Source organism: Danio aesculapii, chromosome 3 (genome assembly GCF_903798145.1).
Source record: "Danio aesculapii chromosome 3, fDanAes4.1, whole genome shotgun sequence".
Lineage (NCBI taxonomy): Eukaryota > Metazoa > Chordata > Actinopteri > Cypriniformes > Danionidae > Danio > Danio aesculapii.
Genome location: NC_079437.1, coordinates 44,527,905 through 44,555,676, shown reverse-complemented (window position 1 = coordinate 44,555,676; position 27,772 = coordinate 44,527,905). Strand labels below are relative to the sequence as shown.

Sequence of the window (27,772 nt, the reverse complement as noted above, 5' to 3'; positions counted from 1 at the left end):
TGCATTTTTGATTGTTGGTGGTTTTTCCAGTTGGAAAGAGGTCAAATTAGTAATTTTTACTGTTGATCATTAGTTGCCACCATTAGCCCTTTAGATAGGCCTGTGCAAAAAAAGCTTAATTTCTGGATTTTTTCATGGAGTATAACAGCAAATGAAAGTGTGTGTCTGTGAGTGTGTGAGAGTGACATTTACACACTTACCTTGATGTGTCTGAGAAAATCAAAATATGCATCTCAGCTCTCAGAACTAAGTGAAGTAAACAAAAACAAAGACCTTGTATTTATGCACCATCAGATGTGGCTATAATGGAAGTCAATGGGGCAAAAACACAAACAGTAAAATTATGGAAGAAAATTTTAATCAAACAATGCATCAAAGCCAATGTTGTTACTTATCATTCACATGTCCAAGACTGTGATAAAAGGTTATAAAATCCAGTCCATTATTACTTTTTATATCGAAAATATGCTATTTTGTGTGTTTCTTTCACCTAATCAGTTACATCATTTGTGAACTATAAGAAATTCAGTAGTTTGATCAGGGCTGAGGTTGATTAACAGATTTATGCAAAAAAAAAAAAAATTATTAATTATCTGATGCATTTTTACAGCAGTTTAATTCAGTAGATGTTTTCATCCCTAACAAAACAAAAGGGTATTACATTTGAATGTGAACATGACATTCTGAGATGGCTCTGTCAGAACAACTTGACATTACCAAGACAAACAAAACTGAATCATAGATCTTTGATAAACATGATTGTCAGGCCGTCATAATTGTGTCATGAATATTTTTCTGATCATGTTTTTCAGCAGAACATTTTTTTTCTCAGTAAAATGTAACTTATTTTATAACAAATATTATGTATAGACATTTAATGGCATTTTAATGGCAAATTTTATTTGTACCACTAGTTGAGGTGAAGAATGATATTATTGACGCTGTTATAAAAAGTCATGATACAATTATAATTGCCTAATGGCAATCATGTTTATGACAGATTTATGACAAATGTAAATTCATGACTGACAAACACAGGTTATGATTTATTTGTTTATGTCAAGTTGTCATAACAAAGACATCTCAAACAATGTCACATTTGCATTGAAATGATATATATGAAGTGTTATTAAAATGTGGTATTGTTGCAATTTGTGACAATAAACTATATAAGTCTGGCTGTGAGATCCTAGTTTGTCACTTTTCTTTGAATGACACATAACTGCTTCGATACACATTGGCTCATCCATCTGAATGACTGAAGCACTATGCAAATTTGTTTTATCTGTCATGGAATGCAAGACAGGTTATTGGAACTGAGCAGAAACATTACATGCTTTTGCAACTAAAGTCTTTAAGAAAATGTGTGAATTAATCAAATTACAGGCTTAGAGGAAGAGAAGAGGTGGGAGTTACACAATGACAACAACAAAAAATAGTGATTAATATGTGAACATTTTATGTCGATTTTGTTATCACAAACCAAAAAAAAATGTTTTAACTATCAACACCGTTGTAGCCTTCGCATGAACCTGGGAATTTTTTTAACCTGTGATTCACCCATTTGTTAGTATAAATGGAAGACAGAAATACCACGGAAGTAGTCTAAGCAGTTTTTCATTCACGTATACATCCACCCAAAAACTGTTTGCTGCTTGTTCAAACTTCTTATGTAAAAATTGCTGAAACAACACAAGTATTTAGATTTTTGAGGGGACAACTTACTTGTTTTATGTTCAAGCCACTTATTAGTAAAAAAATATAAATTAACTTAATTTCTTCACAGTCAGAATTAATTTTATAATTATTTTGCTTTTTCAAACTACTTATTTAAAATAAGCTGAATCAACACAATTCTTGATATTTCATTGGGACAACTTAATTTTTTTATGTTCAATCCACATAAATTTGTTAAAAGTGTTAAGTTAGTGTTGGGACAACATGAATGAATTGTGTGGAACCCTGCATTTTTTACAGTGCATGTTGTCCCAACACAAATTTATTTAATGTCTTGTACATGATAATATTGTGTCCAATGTTGTGTTTTTTTTTTTACATCTACACCTACCCCAACCCTAAACCCAAGCTCACAGAATCCTGATGTGATTTATTAATGTCTACTCCACCTACACTGTAAAAAATGCAGGGTTCCACACAATTCATCCATGTTGTCCCAACACAAATCTATGAAGTTAATTTAACACTTTTAACAAATTTTAGTGGATTAAACATAAAAAAATAAGTTGACCCAATGAAATCTTAAGAATTGTGTGGTTTCACCTCATTTTTATTAAGTAGTTTGAACAAGTAAAAAATTAAATTTTTGAGTGTTCATAACCCTAAAACCAGACTACTTGTGGTGTAATCTCTCCCACTTGGAGGTCTTTTACAGTGGTCAAACTCAAATTTGTGACAGTTAATCTAAAAGTTTAAGAGGAAAACACTTCTAGTCAGTCAGCTAGTCAAACATCGAAACCAAGAAAAAGCATTTAAAAAACATTTCAAATAACATTCAAAGCCAATGGTTTCTAGTCAATGATTTAAATATAACATATTATATGTTATTTGAAATGAAAATCTCATTTGTAAATGTTTTTGTGAGGTCATTCTTGTAATAAAAATTAGTAATTATAGTTTAGTCTCCACCCGTAAAGCAAATATTGCATTCAGCCTATTTATGATTAATTTGCACTAATAAGGTGCAATAAATGTAACATTCATTTATATTATTTATCTATTATATTATATAATCACCATTGGGAGAATGGTTTTAATGTCCTTTTTTATTTTTTAAAGCATTGTAATCGGTAGATTTAAATGTCTGTTTGTGCATCATACAAATATTTTAACAATGAAAAGTATTCTAAAAAGATTGTGACCAAACCTCACGACTGCATTGGATTCTCAAACTGTCTGCAAAATGGGACACATTTTAAATGAATTGTTGCACTCAGATTGTACATCTCTTTGTGTTTGCAATGAAAGGGTAAATAAAGAATACTGTCTGAATAAATACATGTATTATTTACTCAAGAGACATTAACTTTGTGAATGCTAATATTTGAAAGAGCAGAGAAAAGTGTTGAGTCTAGTTTTTGCCGTCTAGTCATAGTCAGTGTTGTCTTATATAGCGTATTAAAGGCATTTAATTTTTGGAAACACAATTTTATAACCTGCAAGTTGGTGAAAACATAATATTATTAATACCACTGCCTAGTTTTATAGCCTATTTTATAAACAAATAAATAAAATTAATCATTTTAATTTGTCAAAGTTTCAAATGGTACATTTTCTTATGCTTGAATACTTTAAAAGCCCCCACACAGTCACAAGCCTCAAAAACACTTGCAAAATGATCAATTATAATCCAGACTCAACATTGTGTATACTCGCAATGTGACTATTGCGAATTACCACATTGCAATATCGATGGTAAAACTACAGTATATATTGTGCAGTCCTACTATTTTGTACTGTTTATTGTACTGAAATAGTTTAGTGTTTGTAGTTATGCAGTGTTGTGTAGTTTTTTTATGTACTAAACTTGTGTGGTTTGCTTGTGCATGTGAATGTGCACAGGATCTATAAAATGGAAATACTTTTTTAGTTAAAAGACCATGTTTTTTGCCTTTTAAACCATCGTTCACCCAAAAATAAAAGTGATGTCATCATTTGTTCATTGACAGTTCAAATCATTAAGGAGTTTGCTTATTCTGGCCAAATGAGAAATGATCGTGCTCAACATGAGCCTGGTTTCTCTCAAGGTTTTCCTTCACTTTCGTCAATTGGTGAAGTTTGTTCCTCGCCACTGGCTTGCTTTGTTTGGGACTTGTGGAGCTGCACACCGATGGATTTGCTCTTCAGTGTTTAGACTTTCAGCAGTGAAAATAAACCACACTGAACTGAACTAACCTGAACTTCAACTCTGAAAACTGGACTGACACAGTTTCAGTTTACTAGAATTTTTATTTTAAGCTGTTTTGACACAATCTACATTGTAAATGCGCTATATAAAAAAAGATGAATTAAACATTACTTTCATTTATATCATTGAACAATACATACTGTATCTCAGATATTTGTTGATCAAATTATCTCTTTGAGCTTGATGTTTTTTTAAATGTTAATAATATTACACATGCAAGTTTCTGTTCATATATAAAACAAATAAAACACAGTTTTGACCACACTTTGATTTATTATTTTTGAAACACATTTCTAATTTCCTGAAATTGAGCTGCTTTTGGAAACACGAGATTTTCATCTGAGAGCAATGATATACATACATGATTAAATTTTTTTTTTCCAAATTATATATATTTTTGTAATTCAGTTTTTATTTCCAAAATTATTATATAAAATGTTACAATCAGATAGAAAAAGTACTCTTAACAGCTATTACCCTGTATCTATCCCACATCCCCACCCCATTATCTGCACATCAGGAATCACAGGATAACTGTAGCTTAGACCAGTGGTTCTCAACTGGTATGGCCATGGGACTCACATTTTTACATGGTGATCAAGCTATGATTTTTTTAGAAACAATAATATAATTTTAGGAATTATAATTAATTTGTATTTATTTGTTCACATTCACAAATAGTGGCAGATGAATCATAAAAAAATTCCAAGACTTACAAATGAACAATATTTTTTGCGTCATTTAACAAAATGTATGCACTTTGTGATGCCCTCAGCTCTTGGAGTCATCTTTGAAAATAGTCCACAGGTTTGTCCTTGCAACCGGGATGTTTGGTTTCTGAATGTCATTTTAATTTAGAAGGTTTCATGCTCTCTTGTGATAGCCCCTCACTACATATGATACACTAAGGTTTTAAGCCTTTTTTGTCGTCAATATATGTAAATCCATACTTTACATATTTGAGGTCGTACTTGCACCTCGACATATTTGTTGCTATAATTAAATGAAATTTCACATGTCAAACGGTATGGTTGTTGTCCGCAAATTTAAAAATAAAAGTCCCGTATAAGCTTAATAAGTTTAAAATAAAGCTTTTGTTGTTTTTTGGACTACACACTCTGCGACCCACTGAAAATGTTCCCACCAGTTGAGAAACCCACCAGTTGATAAACACTGTCTTAGACCAAGCTATTAAATAAATGACATTAAACTTGACATTTGTAGTATCAGATGAGGGTTAAGTGTCCAAGATTTCTTTGACATCGCATTTATAGATTTTCCACACCGCCAAAATGTCCAGTTTAGCATGGTTGATCCATGCTGATGACAGTTCCAGGTACGGTATTTCCAATAGTAAATGCAACCAATGCATGATCATGAGGGGTTTCCACCTCTATTCCAACATTTTTCTTTGAAGCAGCTGAATCAGCTAACGAAAATTTAATGGACGTTTGCTTTTAAGGGAAATTGAGAGTTATCATTCAACAAAAACAATACAGGACCTTTGGAGAAACAAATTTTTGTAACTTTAAATAAAATTTCCAGCACAGAATCCCAAAGTTTTTGCTCCACCGGACATTCTCACATCATACAAAAAGGTATCTGGTTCACAGAAGTTACAATAAGGATGTGGCGATAAACCGATAATATCAAAATTATGTCATTAATTTATTAATTTGTGAAATGTTAATAATATTACATATGCATATTAAGTGTGTAACATATTAAGTGTGTAACAAAACAAAAACACAATATTGACAGTACTTTGATTTATTATTTTAAAAATACATTTCTCATTTCCTGGTATGGAGCTGCTTTTGAAATGACAAGATTTAAATCTGTGTGCAATGATATGTGTAAATAATATTAAACATTTTTTTTTTCAAAAAGATAATATTAACTTATTTATGTAAAACCTTAAAACAACTGTCTGTGCACACCTTAAGTATATGTGAATTCCCTGCAGGCTGGTTTGCCCATTTAGATAGAAATAGAAAAAAGATTGTCTACTTTATCACTTAAAACAGTCATGGCAGTTTTGGACAACATCTAAATGAAAACCTTCTGGTTAGCATACGCCATTAGCAATATCAGCATACTTAATTCCCTCACTCGTCTTCTCAAATGCCACCGAATAGATTGCTCACCACCGACAGAGTAATTTGATCATTTGCTGAATGTTAAATGCAAATGAGAGGTAAAACCAGACGCATGCAGATACACTCACCCTGGCGTTCATGGATGACAGCTCAACCATTACTAATAAACTGTGGCTCGTTTCATCTGACCTGTTTGTTCATAAATAACCAGCCTATTCAGAAACATGCACCCACATACAGAATAAATGCTGGAGTGAATTGAAAGATCAGAATCAGGGGGACTGGCTGCATATGCAACACAGGCTCATTGTGAAAACGTACCTGAGTATATATTTCTGGAGAGCATGAATTATGTAGACAAAGCTACATATGGCTGCATTTCGTCTTTAAAACAAATGATACAGGGTGGTATGATGTCTTCTGTTTTTGTTCGTGCTACCAGCTGACCGCTTACCTTCATGTGGACGGATGTTCTGCTGTTATCAGTTTGCCCAGTAGCTCACCATGTACATTGGCAAACTTGTGATGCAGAGAGGAGTTGACCATGAAAATGGGATTCGAGTCCAGTAAAGAACAGTTCCAGAAAGCAGGTAAAACAAAAACAAAATGCAAAAAAATAAAAATAAACAAGTAAATAACAGGGTGAGAACATGGTATGGTCTGAAAGGGTGGTAAAAAAAACATGTGGCCGCAAGGGCTTTTCCTTGCCTGGATTGCTTTTGAAAACCAGGGATGTGATTCTTCCAACACAATATCAAGGCAATTTGTAACTTTTTGATTTAGGGTCTAATTCGTATGAATTCGTACAATCTAATTCGTACAATTTAGTACGATTTGCTCATCCCGCAATGACAGTTGGGTTTAGGGGTGGGGTTAAGGGCCATGCCTCCTTTTTAAAATCGTACAATTTCGTACAACTGAACCCATACGAATTAGCTACTAAACTGACAAAACGTAAAATACGTTTTCTCATAAGATCAGGCTGGATTCTTCCGTATTTTCCCGGCTCAACCCCTGTAATTTGCGTAAATCCAAAGGGTTTTTTTTGAAGGGTGGGTGTCTCCGTTGTCATCAAAGCAGACGACCTGCTTCAATCCGGGCGTCTTTCAGGAATGTAATTGTAGACCTACCTTGGCTACTGTGTATATAACAATGATATTGTGTAGTCCTATAATGTGACGAAGCCGCTGACAATATGCAAGATTATGAAATCGTTTTGAAGTGCTCACATTTGCATGTCACAACCACATGCACTTTACATTACAAATACAGCTGCAGGACACACATTTGTTATTATTTTCTGCAAGTCATCTGTCCTTATGTCTTCGTTAATTCAGTAATGTATAATAATTTTTTTTCAAGGTGGAAGATTAAAGTATATTTGGCTACTCAATTCAACTGGACTTAATATTTTTACAGTTCAAATTGTTGACTGACTAGTAGTTTATTTATCACGTTGGAATAAAGAGTACTAAATTACAGGAAAAGTTATATACTGTGGACACGAGAACTAATCGATTTAGTGGCACCGTCTAGCGGCAGTGTGTGTGGATCTGTCCTGACATTGAGGTCCAAAGTATAAATCTATTAAACATTACTTCGGTCAGTATTAAACTGTTAAACATTTAAACTGATAAAAACAAAAACTGCAACTTAAATTGTGTGGCCAATAACAAATATTTATAAGTGTTATTGTTATACCTCCTGGAACATATATCACGCTCTTCAGAAAGGGGTACGTATCAATGATGATCCTAGGTTGAGCAAACATCTTTGAGTAATATGAGGTCTGTTTGCTAGTTTCTGTGCTTTATGAGGAAACAAAGTTATATAATGACATTGATACAGTATGAAGTAGATATTACAATGTTGAGGTGGTTTATGAGGATTTGTCTTGTCTACTTGTAATTCAAAATGTTTCTGGGGTCTTTAGACATTCAAAATTTGCCACAGGTTTCCTGTGAGGATTGGGTTAAGGGGTAGGGGTTTAGGGTAAGACCAGTGTTGGGGAAAGTTACCTTTGAAAGTAATGCATGACAATATTGAGTTACTGCCCCCAAAAAGTAGCTAGTTGTGTTAGTTTTTATTACTGTGGTCATTCTTATTAAATAACAACTAATTTACATTATGTGATTTTTGTTTACAGTTTAAGACTTTTTATTTAAAAAAACAAAAAAGATTTGATCTACAAAGTTGAAATCTAGCTTCTCTTTATAAGGTTCTTTCTGTGAGCCAATCAGCATTTCAAATGCAAGCACGAGGACCAATCAGGATCAGCTTTCGTTGTCATTTCGCCGGGGCTGCTCCGTACAACAGGAATGACCAGAAGGAAACACAAAATCAGAGTCGACTAAATAATGCGGTACCACACAAAATTGAGAAGAAACCTGAAACTGAAAAGATGTGTGTAAATGTGATGATTTGCACTGGATAAAATATTTAGCACAGCCTAGTATGCATAATTTGAACAAGAAAAATATTTAAACTAAAACATTAAATAAATGTTTTAGAAAGCAAAAAATATATATACTTTCTCAAACATCAACATATTGTTACAACACCAATTTATGTTTCTGGAAAAGTAATGCTTCAATGAATGATCTGCCAGATATAACTCCAAGCAGAAAATGATTTTTCAGAATTAGAAGCTTCTATCTGCATTTGTCATGTTTTTTTTACTCCAATTTGCAAGTTTAAGAGAATTTTGGTAATGCACATTTAGAGTATATTTAGGTTCTCTGTCATGTTAATGTACAGTATGAAGGGGAACTGTTACACACATATTGTTTGCTATATTCAATTCAATTCAATTCACCTTTATTTGTATAGCGCTTATACAATGTAGATTGTGTTAAAGCAGCTTCACATAAAAGGTCATAGTAAAATGGAACAGTGTAGTTCAGTTTGTAGTGTTTAAGTTCAGTTCAGTTTAGCTCAGTTCAGTGTGGTTTAATAATCACTACTGAGAGTCCAAATATTGAAGAGCAAATCCAACGATGCGCAGCTCTATAGATCCTGAACCATGCAAGCCAGAGGCGACAGCGTAGAGGGAAAAAAAACTTCACTAATGGCGGAAGTGAAGAAAAAAAACCTTGAGAGAAACCAGGCTCAGTTGGGGACAATCATTTTAATTTCCCCGCTGGCCAAACGTCTCGTGCAGAGCTGCAGTCTCAGCGGAGGAGGCTGGAAGCTGGCCTCAGCGAAGACTCTATATGGAATACAAAAACTTTGATGCTCAATATCTCAAAATCATTTAGAAAGCAGATAGAACCTTATTATTCCAAGGTGACAATTAACAATTTATGTATGATAATATTATCATCAGAGAACTTTCTAACCCCAGAGCTCTACATGTCGTATATACAGATTAATGAAAGTTTAAAGCAATGTGTTTCCTACTTTTGTACTTTTTGTCTTATTAAAAAGTAAAATCACTGTCCATTTAGATAATCCTCTTTTTCTTTTCTTCCATGTGTTCAAAATAATCTGTATTTTCCATCGCAGAAATGTAAGGCTCAGCCATCTTAATTTCTGTCTGTTACATTCTCTCATTGTGTCTAAATTGTGACTACATTCCTTTTAATTCAGCAAATTATTTTTTAAAAGGAAAGAACTAAACAAAAAAGTAACTTGCTTTACATTTTTTTAAAAAGTAACTCAGATATTATTACTTAATTTTTAAAAGTAATGCATTACTTTACTCATTACTTAGAAAAGTAATGTTATTATGTAACTCGTGTTATTTGTTATGCGTTACCCCGAACACTTGGTAAGACAGTGTTTTTTTTTACACGTATAACTGCACTACACCTATGGAGAATCCTCTTAAACCACTAAAGCCAACATATGTGTGAGGTGTGTGTGTGATTGTGTGTGTGTGCGCCCCCCCATCCTCTGCTCCGCCATTAGCAGTAGATGAGAGGAAATTACAGCAGAATGAATTGGTGGGTGGTAATGAGTCCAGGGGTGATTCTAATCAGTTCTTAAATTAAAACTCAACATTTATGCAACATTAATGAACAGAAAGCATATTTATGTGAAAGCTCAGCTCCCCATTGGCCCCGTGGCTCATATCTTCCACCCGTCAGATGGCCACACGTGCTGTGCCGAAGTTTAGCATGTGAGGTGCATGTACCGCACTTATGATTGATGCGACAGATTTATCCGCCTGAGGGGCTGCGGGGCTGCAGATTGGCGTATAGATTGAGCAGGAGCACGACGCTAACCGTATCTGACGTTCTCAGACACTAAGCTGCAGGTCCATCGGGACGGGAATGAAACTGATGATGAAATGTTAGGGTGGTAATGCACTCGGGTGGGGATCAAAGACCAGAGCAGTAGCAAATTCCTTCAAGCTAAGGGCGAGGTGTACTGGGGCTGGTCTTATATCAGCTCAGAGTGGTCAGCAGAGCGCACAAGTAAGATGGAGCCGAAGAGGCAGAACTGTCTGGGCTGATCTCTCAGGGAATGCTGGATTTCTTTTTCAGCTCACCTGGGAAAATTCCATCCAGGATGGAAGAGCAGTTTTGCAAAGTGTTTGATGATAGTGGCACAAACCACAGAAAATCACTGCTAATGGACATGAAGACCATGCTAGATTTGACAGCTGCTCAGTGGGAGACTGGACATAAAAATATCACTGTGCCCTGAGAGGGCATTGATAATAGTATGGTGGCATTCTTATGTAAATCAACACGTACTGTACAAGCAAAATGTTAGATGAACAGAAGGAACAGCGCTAATGACTAGCCTTTTTTATATCTGAGTGTGAATCTAAACCACTGGGAAATGTGTGTGTGTGTGTCAAGCGCCAGCACTTGCATGTGTGTCTCTCTCATGCCTTCAGGCTTTGCAAGCACCTTCACCAAAATGAGATGGGAGACTCTACGTCTGTCCTAATCTACTGGGTCAAAAACAACAGTTTGGCGTATTTTTAGATCATTAATCTTTAATATAACTTAAATCGTGTTTTCTTCGTTTCTTTTGTCTTGCTTCTTTTGTGAGAGAGAGAATGAGAAGTTGTTACTGAAAATAGGGAGCCTGTGCTACCTAAATGAAAATGTGCTCAAGGGGAGAGACAGAGATGGAGAATAAATTGAGGAAACAGATACAAACAGAGAAATGTTCTCAAGCCAGAATTAATCAAAACAACAATCAATTTTATTTTTGCCCACGTCTCCAGACTCAGCAAACTGATCAAATTGAAAAGACAAGCACCATTAGATGGATCAAATGAATTGCAACTCCGCAATGAATGAACACAACTACAGAGGGATCGACAATTTGCACATTACTTGATAAGCAGTGAATTCAAAGAGATCCGACCAAACACAAAACTGACTTGACTAAATTGAGGGAGCAGAGCGGAAGGAGACGCTTTCAGAAAAGACAAGCAGAGGATGAAACTTGCCTTTGCCAAAACACAAATCAATCTCTGTAGATTTACCTTTAAACTAAATCTCTCTGATGTACAGAACAGAGGAACTCATCAGATGATAAACTTGCACTAAAGCATACATGGTTATAAAGTTAATAATTAGGCAAATTAAAATAGTTGCACGTGAGCTTTATTGACATGCCAGTCTTATTCTTTAGGGTTTGATTAGAAATGGGCCCATTCTATAACAGCTTCAGCTTTTTGGGAAGGTTTTCCACATGGTTTAGGAGTGTGTTTATTAAAGGTTCTTATAGAATTTGTCTAGAAGTACGTTTGTAAGGTCAGGGTTAGATGTTTGATAAGAATGCCTGGCAGATGTTGCTCTAATTCATCCAATCCCAGGGTTCTGTCAGGTTAAAATCAGGACTCTGTGCAGGCCAGTCCAGTTCTCAGACTCAGTCATACATGTCTTCATGGACTTTGCTTTGTGCACTGATACTCTACACAACCTGACAAAAGTCTTGTCTTCGATCCCAGTTGTAAGAGCAACACATAATAACTTGACTTCTAGTTGATCATTTGGAAAAGTGACAGTAGGTAGAATTTTCAGATGAATCATCTGTTGAGCTGCATCTCAATCATCACAAATACTGCAGAAGACCTACTGGAACCCACATGGACCCAAGATTCTCACAAAAATCTGTCAAATTTGGTGAAGGAAAAGTCATGGTTTGGGGATACATTTAATATAAGGGCGTGCAAGAGATCTGCTGAGTGGATGCAACATCAGCAGCCTGATGTATCAAGACATTTGTGCTCCCCATTACATTACAAACCACAGGAGAGGGCAAATTCTTAGCAAGATAGTACTCCTTCTTATACTTCAGCCTCCCCGTCAAAGTTCCTGAAAGCAAAGAAGGTCAAGGTACTTCAGCACTAGCCAGCCCAGTCACCATACATGAACATTATTGAACATGTCTGGGGTAAGATGGAGGAGGAGGCATTGAAAATGAATCTTGATGAACTCTGAGAGTCCTGCAGGACACTTTTTTTGCCGTTCCAGATGACTTTATTTATACACATTTTAATACACAATATTAATTATTTTTATGTTAAGTGACAAGACTTTTGTCTAAGCAAAGTCAGGCCTTCCTGTCCTAATAAAACAATTAAAAATCAAGGCATGAACATATTTTATTTTGGTAAAATAAACGTAATCTAGAGGCCTTTGTCTTTCATATAAGCCGCTTCTGATGACAAATGATCCACTAGATGTCAAGTTATTATTTGTTGTTCTGGGATAGGCGACAATACTTTTGTCATGTACTGTATGTAGTCGTGTGGGAACATAATGTGGCCTTCCACAAAAGTTTTCCTACAAAGTTGGCACGCAATTGTCTAAAATTTCTTAGTATGTTGTAATATTAAGATTTCCTTTATCTGGAACTTAGGGGCTAAGCTCACCCCTTGAAAAAGAACCCCTCACCACAACCCCCATCCACCAAACATTACACTTCACACAATGCAGGCAAGCAAATACTATTCTCCTGGCAACTTGCAAACCCCGACCCACCCATCTGATTGCCAAATATGATTCGCGACTCAAGAGAACACTGCTCTAGATTCCAGTGACGTTATGCTTTACACCAATGTTTCTGATGCTTTGCATTACTCTTCGTGATACAAGTCTTGGTTGCGGATACTCAACCATGGTAACCCATTCCACAAACCTCTCTATTCCTGTTGTTGAGCTAATCCTAAGGCCAATGAAGTTTGGATGTGTTTCTCATTTTGCAGAAAGTTAGCTACTTCTGAGCATTGTGCACTTCAGCATGCTTTGACCCTGCTCTGTAATTTTACTTGGCTGACTTGCTGTTGTTTCCAATAGCTTAAACTTTATTATACCACCAGCACTTGACTGTGGAATATATACAGTAGTAATGAAGAAATTTCATGAATGGATTATTGCACAGGTGGCAACATATCACAGTACCACGCTTGAATTCACTGAGCTATTGAGAGTGAACCATTCTTTAACAAATGTTTAATAAAGTAGTCTGCATGCCTGGTTGCTTGATTTTATATGCATGTGCCCATGGAAGCAATTGGACTACATGAATTGAATGATTTAGAACAAATTAAGCCTACAGTCACAATTTTAGGGATGAAATTTGAGATTTGAACATTTCAGATTTAAAATTTGACAATCAGATTAGAGTGGTAGCTAAATCTAGCTTTTTTCAATTAAGACAACTTGCAAAAATAAAGCAATATATACCAAAAAACAATTTGAGACAGTAATCCATGCTTTTGTGACCACTCGGTTAGATTACTGTAATGCACTGTACTGTATGTGGGGAGTAGCAGGTCAGCTATTGCACGTTTGCAAATGGTGCAAAATGCTGCAGCATGCCTGTTAACTGGCACTCACAAATATGACCACATTTCCCTCGTGTTAGCTTTTCTTCATTGGTTGCCAGTTCGTTTTAGAATAGAGTTTAATATTCTTTCATTTGTTTTTAAATCTCTTAATGGTCTTGCCCCACCCTCACTCGTTCTCTCAGGTCCCCTGATCAGCTTCTCTTGATTGTACCAAAAACAAAGCGTAAGCTTAGAGGGGATCGTGCTTTCAATGTGGTAGGTCCTAGACTTTGGAATTATTTGCCGCTGCCCATTAGACAGGACTCTTTAGTGTTCATTTAAATCAGCTTTTAAACTCATTTGTTTTTGTTTGCATTTGACACCTGGGGTCCGTTCTTCGTACGTGGATAACTCCGTTAGCTGGATTTGGCTATTGACGATTTGACATGATCCAGGATCGTTTAGTTCTTCAAAAATCATCTGAGACTTGTTGTCATAGCAACAGTTCTGCTAGCTCAAATCTGCAAGGGAGCAGGTTAATTTCATATAAACAGAATTAGAACGGGTCAGTTCAAACAAAGATAATACTGAAAGTATGTACCAAATACTGATATTTTCTTACAGTAGTTGTTTACACTTGGGAAAATAGTAAATATATATTTTTATATATAAAGTAAAAAATATATATTAATACAATGTATGCAATCTGCACTCCGAAATAAAGTACAAAGACTGCCACCTGGTGGTGTAATAAACAAATTTATTGATTTGAACTTTTTAGATACAAACGCATACATGCATAATATTCGACTTAAAAAAAAAATAAAAATAAAATAAAGGATTATCATTTCTGCAGTCACCAGTGATTTGACGCTTCAAAAAAGTTACCGATATCAAAATGCTTTTTCGATGCAAAATTAATTTATGCAGTTATTCCTTACGTCGATTAAAAAAAACTTGAGTAGGCCTTGGCTACTATAATGAAGAAAATCTTCTCTAAATCTAGAACTAAATACATTGATATGCATTGAAATACATGATGAATACTCTTGACACATGAAAGAGTAAACCCTGTAGCTCACAACAGATGTGTAAAATTATTGCGTATCATATTTAACAATGCGTTTAAAGCTAATTTTATGTAATTTTGCTCACATTGATAATTTAATATTAATCAGATGATGTCATTACGCTGCCGTGCTGTCAGCCAATCGTTGCATTGCTGATCATGATTTCGAGGATTGATAGATTTGTCCTTCACAACACACGCAGCGATCTCAGATCAGTTCATCTAGACATTTTAATCAGATTCGAGAACTTGTTTGAAGAACCAAATAGGCCAGAATTAGCATCAGTTATCAAGATTAACAGATCCAGGATCTGTTAAATTATTTTAGATCATTTAAGCGACGTACAAAGAATTGACCCCAGATACTTATACTTAACTGCTTATTTCTTTTATTTTTTTGCCTTTTTAGGTATTTTAGCTTTATTTTGATCTTGTATAGCTTTATTTTATTATGTATTTTATAGATTATTATACTTATTTTGTTGTATATATTCTGTACAACACTTTGGCTCATTTCTGCATTTGTAAAGTGCTCTATAAATAAGCTTTGACTTGACTTAACTTGATTTAGAGGGGTGTCCAAAAACATCAGGCAATATTGTGCATTTCTTAAAGGATTTTTTTTACCTAAAAGTTAAAATCTGCTATTATTTTACTCACACATAGGCCATCCAATATGACATTTTAGTACAACTAATTTATTGCTGAAAATATGGATTTAATGTTTCACACAATGCAAGTCAATGACTACCATCACTTTTAGAGTGAACAAAAAAACATACAAGCTAATCTAAATAAATACCTGTGGCTCGTTACAATACTTTTAGGCCATGTGAAGGCACATGATTAGTTTGAAATGTAGCCTTTTTACTTAACATAATTACCTTTAATGCATGGCCTTGATAACCATTCCTGAGCATGTTTATGACAGCCTGGTTTCATAATGTTGATATACGCCATTATGTGTCTAGAAGATTGCACTCCAGACTGTTGTAAAAAGATCCTAATAACAGTTTGCCAGTTAAGCTAATCATGTTTGTAAATAATATACCTTTTTTTGTGCTGAACAATTGTTTTGCATCTAAAGACTTCTATGTATCATAAAGATGGGTGTATGAGTCACTTTGGTAAGAACACACATATATACTACGGCTATACAGGTACGGATCACAACCCACAGTTCTGAATGCACGTAACCAGCGGATTAATAATTTATTTTAATTTGTAGGTTAATCGAACATCCATAACAATTGCAAATAAATCGCCTCCTGCATCATTCAAATTATGTTTATGAAGGTGACAAAATAATGACAAAAAAAACTTGTGGTGGGACTTACCTAAATCCTTTCTTAGGTTAGTGTTAGTGTCTTAGTGTTTTCTGTTACTGTTTGCTTAGCCTGCATTAATGCATTCAGTGTAAAGCTGCTGATCACGATCTCAATTCAAACTCGCATAACATGAATCATAAAAGATAATGATTTGCATATGTTTATTAATCCTTTAAAGCTCTGCATTAAAATCTGTGTTTGATCGAGAGAGATTCCATTTTTACACTTTTTCAGTTAGTTAAAAACAATTAAATAACACAGAAGTACTGGGAGAACAGTTTGTAGTTCAGATATAAACAAAGATTAAAATGTACACGTTTAATGGAACTTGATGCTGGTGAATGTTGTATCAATTACATTTTTAACCAATAGGTGGCGACAAACAACCATCAAAATTATATCGCTGAATAGTTTTGAAAAATGGAAAGCAAATGACATTTGTCTCCCTTTTTTGCTGAAAAATGGTCTGATCCATGACTCAAAAACCATAGTGTGATCCAAACCGTGAGATTTGTGATCCATTACACCAAAATCCAATAAATAAAGTAATATATACTATCTATACAACACAATAAATACAATATAGCTATATCTAATTCTGCAAAGATCGCTCCTATTATCATATAATGCATATTGCCATACAAATTGCTCTTTGCTTAATAACCTATAAGACATTATTATCACAACAGTCCAACTTTACGTAAAGCTTCTTTGAAACAATGTGATTTGTAAGAAAAAACGAAGATATACAATTAAGTTTGATTGCACAAATAGCACTCATAATGATTATTTGTATGAGTAGAACCTGATTATTTCTTTGCCTCTGCACTCAAATTTACAAATCAATTTCTTTTGATTTTGTAGAATTACATTTGTCTGGGCGACTAATAAAGCATTATTGAGTTGAATTGCTGTAATCTGAATTAAATTAAGTGAGCGAGCGAGAGAAAAAGAGAGAGAGAGAGATGGATGTACAAAGCTGAAGACATGGAGAAAAATGAACAGATGAGAATGATAGGAAGGTGAGAAGAGGACAGAGTGTGGAAGAAAAGAAGTGATGCAGAGGCAGTGGAAAAGTGAAGGCGACAGAAAGAGCAGAGGATGGCAGGGATTGGCAGGAGTGACAGGATGTGACAGTGAGCTCATGGGGCGGCTGCTGCTTTACTCTCCAATCACATAGTCTCTCTGTCCACTCGCTCATTTAATCTGATCGGGGAAATGTGCGGCAGGAGAGAGAGTGCGAAAATCAGCGAGGAGAGGAAGAATGAATGAAAATGGGAAGGTTAGAGAAGGAGACATTTTATTGCCACTCCCTTTCTTGTAAATGCTGTTCGTCTTTAATGTCATCGTCGATAGTTCTCTTCCACTGTGGCTTTATTCTACTTTTAGTCTTTAAAGATAGTAAAGCCTAAAATCGACAGCATCATAAACATAACAAATATAGTGCCTTGATAAAATATTCCAGGTTGAGCTGAATCGAAAGCCTTTTTCTTCATGATTTTAATTACGGCAACAATTAATTTCCACTTGTTCTCCACTTGAAAATCTGCACTACAATGAGGCACTTCAGCTGAAAGTAAATGCGGTCTATCAGTACACAATGAAATACTCACAGTTAATACAATAATCTTTTTTTAAAGCCAGGTTGATGGTGTTGTGTTGGCCAGGCAACAAAGTTTAAAGGATAGAAACGATTAGAAAGCAATATTTTACATAAAGAAACTCTAAATCTAATCTTTTAAACAAGGATTGATTGAAACAATTAGTGAAATATTGCTTGTTAATTATTTCTAATCAATTTTAAAACATTGTTGCCTAGTAAACACAACACCATAAACATGGCTTTAAAAAAAAATTACAGCTTAAAACATATAAACAAATTTATTTAATGCCTTTATAAAATCATCTCAGAAATGACCCCTTTCACTATCATTGCAAATACTTCACTATATATGAGCAATATCACACATATCCATGCAGTATGGCTCTGTATCAACACAGCAGTGATTCGACCGCAGGCATGAGGCCGCACGCCAAGTTATGTTACATAGGTGTGAGTGTGATATTGAGCTTATATCATACAACACGGCCAGCAGTGGATTCCAGAATAAGTGTCCATGGTAAGAATTTTCTTGGTAAGATTTGCAAGTATCGAATGGCCACTGATGTGTTGAAATACTTTTTGCAATCGTCCAGGTATACTATCGAATTGTTATTCATATTTAAAGCCTGATCAACTACAGACTCGGCCAAAAATCATTACATGTATTTAGCAAACTTATAACAAATACGCAGACAATCGTATAGTTTAAGAATCAATGCTTTAGGAGTTATAGACACATTTATATATGTGAGTAAATTCTCTAAACTGTTTAGTGTGGTTAGCCTATAGAACATGACGATTCTGGATGCACCTTCTTTTTTAAAATGAACAATGTTTTTTTGGCAATCAACATTCTGTCACAAAGTTGAGGATTACGTTTATTAATATTCCATTAATGGAAAAAAACTTAGACTTGAAGATGTGAGTGTGATATTGAGCTTAATTCGTACAAAACGGCCAGCCGTAGATTCCAGAATAAGTGTCTGTGGTAAGAATTTTCTTGGTAAGATATGCAAGTAAGAATGCATATTCATATTGAATGGACATTGATGTGCTGGAACATTTCTGCAATCGTCCAAGCACATTGTCGAATTGGTATTAATATTTAAAGCCTCATCAACTACATACTTGATCAAAAATCGTATAAATATCTCTAGGAGTAGCCAAGTTAATGAAAAATCTATATACTTTTACATATTTAACATAAATATTAGCAATTAGTTTAACCCCGCTGGTCCTACACCACCCAACCCGCTCCGAGCTGGGATTGAACCAGCGACCTCTCGCATGGGAGTCGGTTGCTCTAACAAGGAGGCTAAAGACCATTGTCTCTAGTGTCTTTCGCTAGAGCATCTTTAGAGGTTAGAGGAGGGAGGTTTACCTGCACAGCCCTAACTAGCTGGCCTCTGTTACACTAGTAAAACCAATTGTTTGCATAATCATGCTTGCTTCATGTCTTATCTTAAAATCATTCATTATTTAGCAAACTTCCAATATATATACAGACAACCGTATAGTTTAAGGATCAATGCTTTAGGAATGATAGACATTTAAATATATGAGACAATTCTCTAAACTGTTCAGTGTGTTTAGCCTACAGAACACGATCCTGGATGGTTAATTGACTGTCAGACGTCTTGTGTTTGCTATCATTGACCAATTAATAATTATATTGCATTGTGGTTTGTTTGCAATTGTAGTGTCCACTTTTATGAGCATATGTGGGCTTGTTCTTTAGGTTTCTCTCATAAAAATATCAAGTTTATTGCAGTTATTAAAGCAGTCAGATGCAGATAGCGATATACAGTATTTGGATTATTTTACTTTAAGAATTTTCTTGGTATGATATGCTAGTATAGAATGGACACTGATGTGCTGGAATGTTTCTGCAATCATCCAGGCACATTGTCGATGTGGTGTTCATGTTTAAAGCCTGATCAACTACATACTTAGCCAAAAATCTTATAAATATACATATGAATGTGACAATTTTAACTGGATTTGGCAAATTATAGTCAGTTTAGTCCTATATGTACATTATGTTCATGTGTGTGTGTGTGTGTGTGTGTGGTTCTGATATTTATCACATTGTGGGGACCAAATCTCTGGTTAAATCATACAGAATTAAGTATTTTAAAATGTTAAAAAGCAGAATGTTCTCTGTGAGGTGTAGAGTGTAAAATTATGAGGTAATTTAGGGTAAAATTATGAATATTGTCTGTACAGTATCAAAATAATTACGTCTATTGGAAGTCCCCATTAAACATGGAACCCAATATTTCAACCCAGGCTCATTCCGAAAACGTAGTCCCGAGAACGTTTCTGGAGACCGTGAATTATGTACCCGGATGTACGTACAGTATGGCTGCATTTAGTTTTTTAAGCAAACGCTGCGGGGTGGTATGACGCCGTTCCTTTTAGCGCTCGCCGGCTGACCACTTGCCTTCGTGTGGAGGGCTTTCCCACCGCAACCAGTTTGTCCAGTTAGCTCGTCCTGTGCGTCGGCAGACTCGAGACGCAGAGAGGAGCTGACCACGACGACCGAGTTCGAGTCCGGGGAAGAGCGGTTCCAGAAATCAGGTAAGACTAAAACAGAATCCAAGAAAGAAAGCGAAGAAGTTCACAGCAGGGTGAGAATGTGGTAAAATTTGAAAACGTGGTAAAAAAAATTATAATATTCGGACGAGGGCTTTTCTTTTTCCGGACGGCTTTTGTAAATCATTGGTTGAGTTTAGGGCGGGCGGGTCAATCTGTAAAATTGGTTGGGTTTGGGGAAGGAGGAGAGTGGGTCAGCCGGCCGATTGGCCGGTCGTCCAGTCAATCATTCAGCCAGTCGGATAGACAGACGTTCGTTCGACAGCGGCCTCTGGTGGGTCCACGCGAGAACAGCACGGGTGCGAACGGCACTCGCGGGAGACGTCCAAGAAGCCAAAAAGGCGCACACAGTGGCCTCTCACAGATTCGCGAAAACTAAAACCTGCAAAAATATGTACCTCCCGGGACGTATTTCGTGGTCTCTAGAAACGTCCTCGGGACTGCGTTTTCTGAATGAGCCTGGGTTGCAATATTTACGTGTGTCTTTTTTAAAATGAACAATGTTATTTGGGCTATCAACATTCTGCCACAAAATTGAGCATTAAGCTTATTAACATTCCATTAATGGAAATGTTAAAATGCAGAAAGGTTTCTGTGAGCTTCCCTAAAATGTCATGTCAGTGTAAAAAAACTATAAAAATCAATGGCTAGCCCCCTTCTAAGATGAAACGTGTGTGTGTGTGTGTGTGTGTGTGCTTTTGAGCCTGTACATTGTTTCAAGACATCCATCTTCTGACTCCACCCGCTATGAAAAAGCAACATTATCGATCCAAAGGTGCTCTATTTCCTCCAAGTGTCTAAGCTGATCAAAACCTCCTCCTCTCACAGATGTCACATTCTATTTTTCTCATGCATTTTGTCCTGTCTCTCCATCCATCTCCTTTTTTTTCCTCATCTCTCCCTCTCTTTCTCCATGCAGGCCCTGTATCCAAGCCCAGAGGAGGGCTGGCAGATCTACAGCTCGGCACAGGACGCAGATGGGAAATGTATCTGCACCGTTGTGGCTCCAGCACAGAACATGTGTAATCGAGACCCACGCAGCAGACAGCTCCGGCAACTTATGGAGAAGGTGACATTTGTCTGTTACTATCACAGTAAGATAAATTACGCATGTTTGTCATGAGCAAATCCTAGCCAGAGTGATGTTTTGTACACATTACGCAGTCATTAAACACGAATCTCAAACATTACATAACACTGTTGGCCATTAGCAAAAGTTTGTTAAAGTACAACAAGCAAACAGCTGCCTAAAAGAGGACGCGTCCTAAATACTGCTGTGAAATTGGATTCATTCTGCTGAGCCGTTAGGATCTTTTATTTATTAATTTTTCCCCCCTCTCTAATCGTACTCATTAGACTAAGACCAGGCAAAGAACAAGTAGGGAAAAACTATAAGTGCCTCCTAAATCAGGAAATGGAGCACTCAATGCGCACGGCTGTACTAAAAGCCTGAGATTCGCACAGAAATTAAAATTCTATTTCATATGTGAGTACATGGTGGCAGAATATCTATTGAAGTCTGTGTCATCTATTTCTTTCATCCTTGGAATACAAAAGACCCTTTTATGCCCACCCGATTTACTGTTATACATGTATTACAGATATGTGAATAGACTTCCAATTAAGTGGCATTAAACTGAAGATTAAATCTAAACATGGTCATGTTAGGGTTGCCTCCCATTTTCATGTTCTAGTTCCATCTCTCTCTTTTTTTAGTCTGTTTCATACATACTTTAATTTTAGGTTTAAAAAACAATAAAGAGAAAGTGGGGGGCGATGCACTTTAGCATTTATCTTGTCCTATGATCAGAATATTTAATACACTTTTCTGACATTCATTATTTCACAAATTACTCAGAAATCTCTAGGAGAATAAAAAATATTTCTAGATATACTTAAAATACTTAGGGCCCTATCACACATCAATCGCAATAAGGTGTAAGATGTGTTCGCACCCCTAATTTTCCCATTTTGCGCCACGTTGTGTAAATAGCAAATCCATTTGCGCCACTTTGTGGATTCATGGGTGTGCTGGCCTAGAAAGAAGATGTGTTCAGGCGCATTGTTGGCAGGATTTTGAGGAACTAAAATAGACTGTGCAATTAACCTTGCGCCTTAAACGCATACACATTGTTTAATCCACACAGGATGTACAGCAATACACAAATATCTTTACAAATGAAAAATAGTTAAAGGATTAAAATATAAACATTTTTATTTTCCTCCTAAATATAAAAACCACTGCCTCCATGCTTTCTTCATGTTGCGGGGCTTTTTTCAGTTTATTCATGACAGTTTGCTTTTGTATAATTTTGGTATTATTATCAGCAGTATTATTTATTATATGCATAGTTATATTTGTTTTAAAAAAAAACAAGTTTAGATTTGTCCTCCTGTCGGGTTTTGGACCATATGGGGCATAAAAATAGGACGTGTGTTTGGATATAACTATGTTTTATGACCGTTATTACTGTTCATTTATTTGTTTGCTGGAAATTAGAACTGAATTTAGAAATTGTTTTGAAACAAATCTTGGCGCTTAACAAATATGTAGGTTAATGGATGTCTTCAGTGGAGTGCGTACAAAACCGTTTCCTTATCCACCACGCTAAGGAAATGCACCATCCTTAATGCTGACACGTCCTTAATGCTTTTACGTCATGCGCTTTAGACTTTGTGACTAGATCATCAAAATAGAGCCCTCCAAATTCGCTTAAAAATATTAGCAATGTTTGCACATTTTTGCTTCATGCTTGCTTCATATATATAAGCAGACAATCATATAGTTTAGGATTCAACGCTTTAAAAATTGAAGACACATTTATATAGGTATGTGTAATTTCTATAAATTGTTCAGTGTGTTTGGCCTACAGAACACGATCCTAGATGGTTAATTGACTGTCAGACATATTGTGTTCGCTGTCGTTGATCAATTTAATATTACAACTGTAATAATTATATTGTATTGTGATTTGTTTTCGTCTGTCCACTTTTATGAGCATATGTGGACTTGTTCTTTAGGTTTCTTTCATAAATCTATCAAGTTTATTACAGTTATTAAAGCAGTCAGTTGCGGATAGCGATATACAATATTTGGATTATTTTACACATAATGTGTAATTATATTTGTATTTAGGTGTAAAATACAATTAATGTGTACTTATATTTTTCCTCAGTTTATAATGAACTTGTTCTTGTTTGTTGTTTTTTTTGTTTTGTTTTTTTTGCCACCAAAATCTGGCAACATGAAAGAGTCACAGTTCTTACCTCTTTCAGTTATTTCTTGCTTCATATAGTTGATTATTGCCAACCTAAAATCAACCAAATATCAAAATAAATTCATGTCATTATTGGACATCAAAATAATGTTGTTATATAGTTATCATGATAATATCATTTTAATTCAATAAACAATAACACCCCAGGTACAGGATATCAACATGACGTCAGATTGACGTTGTACCCCAACGCCGTGGGACATTGCATTTTGTTTGGAAATGTTAATCGGGTTGACGTCAGAACCCAAAATCAGGCTAACATCAGTCCAACATCAGGCAGACGTTGCATTTTGGTTCCTTTCCAACGCAACCTAAAAACAACTAAATATTAACATCTAATAATGTTGCAGCTTTACGTTGTGTGGACACTACCACTATGACGTCTATCAGATGTTGGATTTTGGTTGCCATACCTGATGAATAAATGTCAGTATTTGGCGTCAATATGACGTTGGTTTAAGATGTTTGCTCGACGTGGTCACTTTCCAACACAACCTAAAATCAACCAAATACCAACATTATTTCACGTCGTTAATGGACGTCAAAATAACATAGTCCTTAGATGCTGGCGACCTAAATTTAACCTAATATTACCGTCTTATGACGTTGTGTGTCTGCTGTGACATTTTCAAAAACATTTTCTATATAATGTTTATACTTCAAATCTGAACTAAATGGCACAGTTGGTTTGCGCCACACAGACTGTTTATCTGTTTGCCTGAAGCACGGCCAACAGCAGCAGAGTGAGAGTTTAGCTTTATTTACATACATCATGGATAGATCTCGAACTGATCGTGTGAAGAGCTCCATAGAAAAGCACTTGAATTTACTGTGTTTGTGATTTAGTTTAAGGCCAGATGAAACAGCACTGACTTTCTCCAACAGGAGAAACACTGTGCTATCAACAATACAGTTAGAACCGTAGGTTTTTTATAAATTTACTGTAGTACCAGTAACTTTTTAAGCAATTGCCATAGAAATGAAATAGGAACATGTCAGCATTAGCTTTATGTCTGCTTTACATTGGCTTGACGTCTATTATATTTGGATGAAAATTAGTGTTTAAAATTTCAAAAACAAGATGTTGTTGTTTTACTGAACAAAAATTTCCTGTATCATGTCATCAAGCAGGGTGTCTGCAGAGTTTAACCAGTTAAAATGAAGATTATTATTATATATACTGTATCAGGGCTCAATGCTAAGGATTTTTTTTTTCTACTGACCCAGTTGATACAGATTTTAACTTGCCAAAATTTTCTCTGGCTCCACCAAAACATTTACAGTTTCGTAGCCACAAATTTTAAATAATGTGTCAAGACACGCCAAATATAGTTGTATAATATACTTTTTATTCAACACACATTTTCTTTAAACACAACTGACATATTTTAAAGACTTATTGTCATGCTGATGAAGAGATGGAGTCCACTGATTCATAGTATTTGATAAAATCTAAATAAGACTTAACTGAAATGTTGTGCTTCTGTTGCTCGTGTATTTTATTATTTCATAGGAACATGACTGGGGCTAGAGACTAGTAATTATGTCAGTATTTTACATTTTTAACTGACAAATTGACTAGCAGGGTTCACTCATGCTCGATCAGTAAGATTTTTAATGGTAGAAAATCCATCACATTCCAAAACATCATGTGATTTGTGCTCCAGTGCTATATGAGCTGAGTGAAATCCTAATTCCTTTGTTATTAATAATAGGTTCAGTGAAGGGTTAAAGCTAATGAAGCTCCTGCAATTTTTTGGAAAAGACAAAATATTTTTATATCAAGATTGTTTTCCATTTAGGGCAGCACGGCGGCGCAGCACTCTCGCCTCACAGCAAGAAGGTCACTGGATCAAGAATCTGCTGGGTCACTTGGCATTTTTGTGTGGAGTTTGTATTTTTTCCTTGTGTTCGCATTTTCCGGGGGCTCCGGTTTCCCCTACAAGTCCAAATACATGTGCTATAGGTGAATTGGGTAAGCTAAATTGTCTGTGGTGTACAGTATGTATGTGAATGAGTGTGTATGGATGTTTCCCAGTGATAAGTTGCAGCTGGAAGGGCATCTGCTGCGTAAAACATGTGCTGGATAAGTTGGCATTTCTTTCAACCCAGATTAATAAAGGGACTAAGCCGAAAAGACAATGAATGAATGAATGAATTAAAGCTAACAAGGCTACCACTTCTATCTATAAAAAGACCAAATATACAGGTATTTGCATCAAGATTTTTGTCCAATCTAAGACAAACAGATCTGACAATTGGCATCTGCTGCCTCATTTTTTCCTGATTACCATTGATAGAAACTTCAGTTTTAATGATCATTGGGTCCATCAGACTAAAAAAAAAAACAAGTGATATGACAAATATGTAAGACCTATCAAATTTGATTTCAAGGCTGCTTAAGAGTTTTTCAGCCATTTTGATTCCCTGCTGAAAAATCCAGCTTAAACCAGCCTAGGCTGGTTGGCTGGTTTAAGCTGGTTGACCAGCCTGGTTTTAGAGGGGTTTTGGCCATTCCAGCCTGGTCTTAGCTGGTCAGGCCGGAAAATTACCAGCTAAAACCAGCTTGACCAGCCTGGTTTAAGCTGGACACAGCTGGTTTTGGCTGGGCTCCCAGCCTGGCTAGGCTGATCAAGCTGGTTTTTGCTGGTCATCTCCCAGCCTGACCAGTTAAGACCAGACTGAAATGGCTGGAAACCAGCCTGGAAATGGCCAAAACCCCTCTAAAACCAGGCTGGTCAATCAGCTAAAACAAGCCAACCAGCCTAGATTGGTTTAAGCAGTTTTTTTTAGTAGGGTTTGAAGACATTTTAAGACTTTTTAAGCACCTGTGGCCACCGGTCAATGTCAGGAAACAATGATTTATATAACCCAGAATGTGAAATATCTCTCTTCTGTTAAGATATTTTGTTAAGGAAATGTTTATCTAGATGATTAGTTTGTGTTGTTCTGGATTCTTCAACTTTGCCTTCAACTTAAATCTGCTTTGAAACTTTTTACAATCATTTTTGTGAAAATGATCAACTGATTTATATCACAACTTGATGATGATAATGTTTTGGGTTGAATTGCCTATAGCGCTACTCAGATATTTGGCTAAAGATTTCATTTAGTGTTTCTCATAAGACATAAAGTCAAGTGGGTTTAAATAGAAGCAAGGGTTAGTAAATGATGATAGAATTTCACTTAAAATAGAGCTATTCTTTTTACATGTTAGCTGGAGGAGATCCTGAGAGAGATTACGTAAAAGTACCATCAAACTATGCTTGACTGATCATATTCTGACCGGGTGTGAAGTGAAAGATAAATAAAGAAAGAGATGGGAAAGGGAAATGGCATCCTAAAAAAGACTTTATTAGATCAGCATAGGTTAAATTTGAATTTTTGGATTTCTGTTTAGTGGAAACCAGGAGGAAGACTACAAAAGCCTAGCATGTGAACCTGGGAAGCCAGTATCCAACACACAATACAATCACACTAGAATCTCCCCAGTAGTATGAAGCAGAAAGATTGATAAATATATTCAAGATCTTTTAAGCAGTCACTCATGTAGCCGGTCTCTGAGGTCTTCTGGCAAAGACCTGTAAGCCATTACCAGGTGACCGTGTCTTCTGTGTGGTGGCCCCACGGCTCTGGAACTATCTCCCTATAGCACTGAGAACTCTGGGCATGCTTTTTAAAAAGCATTTAAAGACGCACCTTTTTGGTCAAGCTTTTAATTAACAGTATTAGTGTTTCTGTATTTGGATTTTTTATAAGTTTTAATATGTTTTACCATGTTTTCTTTTATTGTCATGTGTTCGTTTTCTCTTATTGTAAAGCACTTTGTGACTCAATGTCTGGGAAAGGTGCTATATGAATAAACCTTTACTTACTTTAAATTATTTTATTCATTCAATTATTTTCTTTTTGGCTTAGTCCCTTTATTAATCAAAGGTCGCCACAGCGAAATGAATCGGCAACTTGTCCAGCACATGTTTTACTCAGCGGATGCCCTTCCAGCTGCAACCCATCTCTGGGAAACATCCATTCACACTCATTCACACACATACACTACAGACAATTTAGCCTACCCAATTCACCTGTACCGCATGTCTTTGGAGTGTGGAGGAAACCGGACCAGTGATCTTCTTGCTG

At 35.8% G+C, this 27,772-nt stretch overlaps 1 protein-coding gene across 2 annotated transcripts in view; it reads left to right on the top strand.

Annotated features, from left to right (window-relative positions):
- The window catches only part of olfm2a (olfactomedin 2a), a 201,777-nt gene that overhangs the window by 140,142 nt on the left and 33,863 nt on the right, over positions 1 to 27,772 (top strand). For both annotated transcript variants that reach the window (XM_056454091.1, XM_056454090.1), the window contains exon 2: positions 21,277 to 21,426. In XM_056454091.1, coding sequence (XP_056310066.1) covers positions 21,277 to 21,426 — 150 coding nt within the window. The remainder of the gene's footprint in view (positions 1 to 21,276; positions 21,427 to 27,772) is intronic.